Source organism: Colobus angolensis, unplaced genomic scaffold, assembly GCF_000951035.1.
Source record: "Colobus angolensis palliatus isolate OR3802 unplaced genomic scaffold, Cang.pa_1.0 Scaffold65, whole genome shotgun sequence".
Taxonomy (NCBI): Eukaryota; Metazoa; Chordata; class Mammalia; order Primates; family Cercopithecidae; genus Colobus; species Colobus angolensis.
In genome coordinates, this window is record NW_012120154.1 from 4443243 (window position 1) to 4451268 (window position 8026).

Sequence of the window (8026 nt, forward strand, 5' to 3'; positions counted from 1 at the left end):
ACGTCAGAGGTGTGTGAAATAGGGCAACCCCATCTTGAATAGGGGCTGGGTAAAATGAGGCTGAGATCTGCCAGGCTGCATTCCCAGAAGGTCAGGCATTCTTAGTCACAGGGAGAGATAGGAAGTTGGCAGGACTGTTATCACAAGATACAGGTCATCAAGACCCTGCTGATAAACAGTATGTGGTAAACAAACCAGCCAAAACCTGCCAAATCTAAGATTGTAATGAAAGTGACATCTGGTCATCCTTATTGCTCATTATATGTTAATTATAATGTATTAGCATGCTAAAAGACACTTCTACCAGCACCAAGACAGTTTACAAATACCATGGCAATGTCTGGAAATTACCCTATATGGTCTAAAAGTGGGAGGAACCCTCAGTTTCAGAAAATCCCCACCGCTTTCCTGGAAAACTCATGAATAATCCACCCCTTGTTTAGCATATGATCAAGAAATAACCATAAAAATGGGCAACCAGCAGCCCTCGGGGCTGCTCTGCCTATGGAGTAGCCATTCTTTTATTCCTTTACTTCCCTAATAAACTTGCTTTCACTTTGCTCTATGGACTTGCCCCAAATTCTTTCTGGTGCAAGATCCAAGAATCGTCTCTTGGGTTCTGGATCAGGACCCCTCTCTGGTAACAGTTGCATGATACCTGAGGAGGTCAGCCTGGTCATTCCCCCAACAAACATGGGTTAAGCCCTCCCATGTGCCTGGCACAAAGGGGGCTGAGGACTGCAGTTCTGGAACACCTAGGCTCTGAGAGGCGATGTGACTGTGGTAGCAGGGCCAGGATTCTAGCCTGTGGCTGAAGGGCCAACACCTGCACCTTCTCTGCTACCCACCCTGCCTCTATGACTCAGAGCAATTGAGCACTTTAGCTCAGGGTGGACTCAGGGCTGCCTCCCCCTTCCTGAGCAACCTAGGGGCTCCTCTGCCCCATCCCTGTGTCCATTTCCCAATCATCAGGGAGCCTCACACTCCTCCCTGCTCTGACTTTCTAGGCCTTTGAATCAAACAAGACCCCATTGGATCACCAAAGAGTTAAGCAAAGGAAATCTCTGCCTCCCTTTATCTCCGCAGAACCCAGAGGCTGAAGGGGAGGGAGCAGGGAGGAGGGGAAGTGGGAAGCGGCTCTGCCCGCTCCCTCCGCCCTCCCTCCGCCCTCTCTCCCTCCATCCCCTCCTCTCTCCCTCCATCCCCTCCTCTCTCCCTCCTCTGCTGGGCCTGGGGGTCTGGGCCAGCAACAAGTTAGTATTGCAGACATGGGCCAAGGAGCCAGAGGCCATGCAGTGGCTCAGGGTCCGTGATTCGCCCAGGGAGGCCGCAGGACACAGGGTGAGTGACCAGAGGCTCCTCAGCTTGGGGACTGGGGTCAGAGCCTGGAATTCCTCTCCTCCCTCCTTGCTTCCTGGAAGCATCTCGGGCCCTGCTCTCTCCCTCTGACTGGGACAGCCTCTGCAGGCTCTCCCCTCCACATTTCCTCCTGCCTCTGGCTGAGGGCTGCGCTCCACTGCTCCCGGCCTGTGCCCGCCCCTGCCCGGGCACACACAAACTCAGGTCTGCACGGCCTGCCTGGACGGAGAAAAGTTGCCCTGCCGCTCCCTCCCCAAAGAGGTCCCAGCTCCCCAGTGGAAGCAGCAAGGACCCCAAAAGTTCTCTCTATGACTTGGTCCCCACACTTGGTTCCTGCCTGGCACCCACCCCCAGAGCTAGTTTGTGATCCTAGCTGCGGTTATGATTCCTCGTTAATGGCTTCCTGATTCCTGCTCCCAGGCCACGGTTCTGTGTCTCACAGCCTTTGACTCCCATCTGGCTGGGGCCAATAGGAAACAGAAATGCTCTCAAACCATGCCAGTCCTCTGGGAGAAGTTCTCCTTCCCATCCCATGCAGGCAAAGGCAAGAAGTCAAAGCACACTTTTTTTTTTTTTTTTTAAGTCTTTTATAAGGCAGGCACTTTCTCTGCATTGAAATCCTTCCAAATTACCGGGGAGGGAGAGGGAGGTGTCATCTCCTTGTAAGTATCAAGGAGCAGGAAGCCCAGAGAAGTTCAGCCACTAGTCCTAGATCACACAGCTTGCAAACTATTCTGGGTCTCAGATTTGACTCTAAGACCTCAGCTTTTCTCATGACATCATATCTATGGCTGGGAAAAAGAAGGGAATTTTGGGATTTCCAAAACCACTGGGATTTGTCATTTATAAGTAAAAGCTGAGGATGACAGTCTCAGACAGGGAGGATGTTGACCTCTGAGGATTTGACCTCCTAATTGAGCAGAACCAGGAACCCAGCCAGGCTGGGCAGACAGGAGCTTGGGAAGAGTCACTTCCAGGAAGAGGGAGGTGGCTCTGGAGATTCCCTGCCCACCCCGCCTTCTCCTGCTGCTACCACCCAGCTCTGGGGGTGGGGGACAGGGCTCCTGCCGCTTTATTTATTTTTAATTTTAGTTTTTGAAAAATAGAGACAAGGTCTCATTATGTTGCCCAGACTGGTCTCGAACTCCAAGTCTCAAGTGATGCTCTCTCCGTGGCCTCACAAAGTGCTGGGACTGCAAGAGTAAGTCATTCCAGCTGGCCATCCTGCCCCTTTAAAACTCTGCCCTCACCTCAGTGCTCAGCTGAGATAGGGTGGCATTTTAAAAAGTAATAATTGTACCTTGTCTACATGTATTAACCACAAAAAAAATATTTTTGAATTCTACTAAATGTTAAAGGAGAACAAAAAGGAAATAAACAAAGAAACGCCAGAAGTGTAAAAACCAGTCTGGTTTCAAAAGCAGAGTTTCTGATCCTGTGATAACTCGGGGCCAGCCCCCAGAAGCTGCACCACCTCAAAGGTCTTTGCCCGGCTTCCTGCCCACCCAACCCAGGCCTGTCTCTAGCGCCTGCTGTCCAGGCTACTTCCTGCCTCTCTCCTGGACCCCTGGACCCCTTCCTGGACAAGGCCAGAGACAGAGATCCTCACCAACACTTACACTTTTCTGACCCTTTAGAATTTTTCATACCTCCTCGTCCTACCCCTTAATTCCAATCCACCACCTTGGCATCTGATTGGCAGGTCTACGATGATTGACACAGCCATCTTCCAATGAATTAACTCTCTCTCCAGAACCCTCCCTGCAGGGCTTCTGGATAAGGTTGGGTTTCATAGGTTGTTGACTGCACACAGTGCTGAGCAGGGAGGTGGGCTAGCGCCAGCCCTTGCCAAGCTGCACACCCTCAGCATCACGTCCTTCCAAAGGGGACTCTTATCATTTCGAATTTGTCCAGAGGGGCACTTTCTTTACTTTGCACAAAGGCACTCTAAAGACTAGGAATGGGCTGCAGTCAAGGAGCCAGTATGCCTTCTCTCGATTGCTCGGCGATGCAATGATGCCATCGCCATGCACCACCCCACATGCTCTCATGGATATTGCTTTCTGTCTGCTAGGATCAATGAACTCTCCTATCTCTTTTTGCATAACTACGGTGTTCTCATGCCAAAACATGGGCTCAGCCATCCATCCCCTCTCCTGAGAACAAGCCTACAGAATCCTCCACGTTTGTCCACAGTGTTCACTAACCTCTGTCCTCCTGCCTGAGGGGCATGTGTTTGTTGGGGATAGTGGAGTCGGTGGCAAGAAAATGCCAGAGGGAGGTGCGTGGGCGGGAAAGCATTTGATGGTCTCCTGGGTTGCCACCCATGGCCAGCTGGGACATCTTCTCATCTGCCCAAGCAAAGCCTTCCTGGGATCCCTGTCTGCCTTCGGCTGTGGCTGTTTTCAGAGGGGCTTCCTCCTTCTCAGGCCTGCAGAAGCCTCCATGGACTGGGTGCCGGGAGACTCCGCATCCAGGCCCTCCCCTGCCGTAGTCTCCTCCCGATCTTGGGGAACAGCTGCTTTGTGGAGGTCTCAATCTTCTTGTCTGATAGATGGGGCAATAACTTTCCCTCTGGAGTTAGGTCAGGAGTGCTCTGGCTCGGGGAGGCAGCACCCGCCCACCCCAGGCATCGGCACATAGTAGATGTTGAGTGAAATGTAGTTCCTGTCCCTCCTTCCTTGTTCCAGGTCACCATGGGGACAGCCGCCCTGGGTCCCCTCTGGGCAGTGCTCCTGCTCTTTCTCCTGATGTGTGAGGTCCCTAAGGCGGAGCTCACCTTTGACAGAGCTGTGGCCAGCGGCTGCCAACGGTGCTGTGACTCTGAGGACCCCCTGGATCCTGCCCATGTGTCCTCAGCCTCTTCCTCCGGCCTCCCGCACGCCCTGCCTGAGATCAGACCCTACATTAACATCACCATCCTGAAGGGTAAGTGCCCTCCCATGGGGCCTGGCAGTGGGCAGGGAGGGCCAGGGAGCTGAGGTGGAGGGAGTACAGGGCAGGGCAGAAACCTGTCCAGACTCCTCTATCATCCTGAGTTACTGAGCCCCAGTGTGAGCCAGGACTTCCAAACACTGACGACGGAGCGTGAAACCAGGCCAAGATGCCTCCTGCCTGAGCGCCTGTTCTCGGTGGGGAGACGGGGCATGAGCAACCTAAGTTAGTGGAGTGGAATGTTCGACGGTGATCAGTGCTCTGGGAAATGAAAAGGAGCTTCAGAAGTGTGGGTCTGGGCTGCAGGCTGCATATTGAACGGGGTGGTCAGTGGAGGACCCATGGAGCACAGGCTTCTAAGAGGTGGCGGAGGAGCCTCCTGGCAAAGGGCACAGCTGCTGCAGTGGCCCTGGGGCAGGGCCGGGAGATGCACCAGGCTCAGATCACATGGGGTGCTGTCACCACAGGCCACCGTAGGGACTTGGGCTCTGCTGAGTGGAGTGGGAACAGGGGCAGGTTTGAGTGGGAGAGGGACTTGATCCCACCCAGGTTTCAAATGGATCCCTCTAATGTCATGTGGAGAGCAGCCAGCGGGGGCCAAGGGTCGGAGCAGGCAGCCCTGTGGGGTCTGTCTAGGTGAGGGCCATCCAGGTGAGGGCCGTTCAAGTGAGGGCCTGTCCAGGTGAGGGCCATCCAAGTGAGGGCCGTCCAGGTGAGGGCTATAGGTGAGGGCCGTCCAGGTGAGGGCTATCTAGGTGAGGGCCGTCCAGGTGAGGGCTATCTAGGTGAGGGCCGTCAGGTGAGGGCTATCTAGGTGAGGGCCGTCCAGGTGAGGGCTATCTAGGTGAGGGCCGTCAGGTGAGATCCTGTCCAGGTGAGGGCCATCCAGGTGAAGGGTGTCCAGGTGAAGGGCATCCAGGTGATGGGCGTCCAGGTGAGGGCCGTCCAGGTGAGGGCTGGCTACCCGCTCTCTTAATTGGACGCGGAGGGACTCGCTTCCCTTCCAGGCTGTGGTGGCTGACAGCTTTGGCCAGGCCTTGACATTCTTAACTTCGGTCTCTGCCCACAACAGCCCGTGAGTTCGATATTTTCTTATTCCTCCCACTTTGCAGAAGGGGAAACTCAGTCTCTTGGGGCTACATAGCTGTCAGGGACGGAGCCAGGTTTGTTCCTGACCTCTCCCTGGGGACACTCCACTGCACAGCCAATGGTCACCTGGCACCTGTCCTGCCCTTGTTCTGATTTCGTGGGGAGGACATTGCTCTTCCTCACACCCCCCTCCCCACCCAGCTTCCCCAGGGCTGAGTTAGCTCTCTGCATGAGATTGGAGAGGTGCCTGGCTGCTGATGGTCCCTCCTCATTGCCCTCCCCAAACCCGGGGTCACTGCTCCTGTGCCCAGCTCAGCAGCCTGCTGGGAGCTGGGTAGGCTGCCGTGGCTGAGGGACCCTGGGCTGGCTTTGGGAGTCCTGGGTCCCAGCCTCACCTCTTCTGCTCCCTTGCCCAGTGAGTCAGGCTGGTTTCTCCTCTACCCTGAGCTTGCTGCCTTATTTGTAAAAAGAAGATAGCCCCTTCCTCCTGTCCACCCTCCACTCCTTCCTTCCCTTGGGCTGGGGCACAGCAAGCTTTCTGCAAACGCTCTCTGGAGCTGTGCAGATGAGGACGCGGCTCTCCAGCGAGGCGGTGGAGCCACACCTCTGCAGAGCTGTGGACTTGCCCTGATCCCCTCTCTGGGCTTCTGCCTCAAGGGCCTGTGCCCTCCTTTCTGCCCCCTTCCCCACCTGTGGAAAACACAGGGCCTTCTAACCCATGCAAGGGTGTGGTTGCTGGTGTGACTCCAGGCACTGTGACAGGTGGCAGGGAGCTACGTGAGGTCAGGTCCTTCCAGGTGTGAGTGGTCACCTGCTTTTCTTATGTTCAAAGTCAGCCTGGACTAAGGGCTGGGCAGGGCTGTGCCTGCCTGGGGGCCATTGTAGATGCTGCCAGACCTCAGAGCAGGTCGGGGTGGGCCAGCCATGCTGGGTGAACTGTCCTGCCTCTTATTTGCAGAGTTTGCAAAGTGCTTTCCCACAGGACATTTTGGTGAGAGCTCACAAACACCCCTGAGGTGGACATAATCCTCTTTAAAATATAGACCAGAAAACCCAGACCCCAGCCATGGAGTGCCCCAGGTCACACGGGGCAGGACTGCCAACCAAGGGCTTCCTGGCTCCTAACCTGGGCTTTTCCTCCAGGTGGGCAAAGGTATTTTTCTTGGCTTCTTCCCTGGGTCGGAAACCCAAAGTACTTTCCAGCACACCGCATATCCCTGCCAGCCTGGACTGCGCTGTGGTCCTGGGGTGGGGGCTTGGGCCTGGCCTCCCAGAGACAACAGTTGGACCCTCCCTGCTGGGTGAGGGGAAGCCAAGTCACCCTGGGGACAGACCATATTTTAAGTCCTGCCTCTTCTGCTCCTGCACTCTGTGGCCCAGGGTGAGTCACCTAACCTCTCTGTGAAGTGAAGATGGTCATGATGTTTTCTTTAGGCAGGCGTTTGGGGAGGCAATGTCTGGCATACAGTAGGTGCTAAATAAATGCCTTCTTCTCTGGGCCAGGACAGGGGCAGCACCTTCATAGATGAGTGTGGGCACCTCCTTGGAGCAGGCTCAGATGTCCACCCTGACTTGTCCCTTTTTATCCCCACAGGTGACAAAGGGGACCCAGGCGCAATGGGCCTGCCAGGGTACATGGGCAGGGAGGGTCCCCAAGGGCAGCCTGGCCCGCAGGGCAGCAAGGGTGACAAGGGGGAGATGGGCAGCCCCAGCGCCCCGTGCCAGAAGCGCTTCTTCGCCTTCTCCGTGGGCCGCAAGACGGCCCTGCACAGCGGCGAGGACTTCCAGACGCTGCTCTTTGAAAGGGTCTTTGTGAACCTCGATGGGTGCTTTGACATGGCGGCCGGCCACTTTGCTGCTCCCCTGCGCGGCATCTACTTCTTCAGCCTCAATGTGCACAGCTGGAACTACAAGGAGACGTACGTGCACATCATGCACAACCAGAAGGAGGCCGTCATTCTGTACGCGCAGCCCAGCGAGCGCAGCATCATGCAGAGCCAGAGCGTGATGCTGGACCTGGCCTATGGGGACCGCGTCTGGGTGCGGCTCTTCAAGCGCCAGCGCGAGAACGCCATCTACAGCAATGACTTCGACACCTACATCACCTTCAGCGGCCACCTCATCAAGGCTGAGGACGACTGAGGCCCTCTGGGCCATCCTCCTGGCCGGAGAGCCCAGGTGCTGGTCCCGTCCCCTGCAGGGCTCAGTTTGTATGGCTGTGAAGCAGGAAGGCCAGGGAGGTCCCCTGGGACCTGGCATTCTGGGGAGACCCTGCTTCTTTCTTGGCTGCCATCGTCCCTCCCAGCCTATTTCTGCTCCTCTCTTCTCTCTTGGACCTATTTTAAGAAACTTTCTAACCTAAATATTCTAGAACTTTCCCAGCCTCGTAGCCCAGCACTTCTCAAACTTGGATATGCATGCAAATTACCCAGGGTTCATGTTAAATGCAGATTCTGACTCAGCAGGTCTGAGTGGGTCCAGGATTCTGTGTTTTTAATACGTTCCTGGGTGATGCTGATGGGGTCGGTCTATGAACCACACTGGAGCAACCAGGTTCTAGAACTTTCTCAATATTCTAGTACTTTCTGAACATTCTGGAATCCACACATTCTAGAATTCTCCCAAATTTTTTTTTTTTTTTTTT

At 55.2% G+C, this 8026-nt stretch overlaps 1 protein-coding gene across 1 annotated transcript; it reads left to right on the plus strand.

Moving 5' to 3' along the window:
* Nucleotides 1-1195: 1195 nt before the first annotated feature.
* C1QTNF6 (C1q and tumor necrosis factor related protein 6) lies at nucleotides 1196-7794 on the plus strand. Its single transcript, XM_011964290.1, has 3 exons — nucleotides 1196-1341; nucleotides 4050-4287; nucleotides 6977-7794. The coding sequence occupies exons 1-3, from the start codon at nucleotides 1291-1293 to the stop codon at nucleotides 7522-7524; spliced, it is 837 nt and encodes a 278-aa protein (XP_011819680.1). The 5' UTR covers nucleotides 1196-1290; the 3' UTR covers nucleotides 7525-7794.
* Nucleotides 7795-8026: the final 232 nt, after the last annotated feature.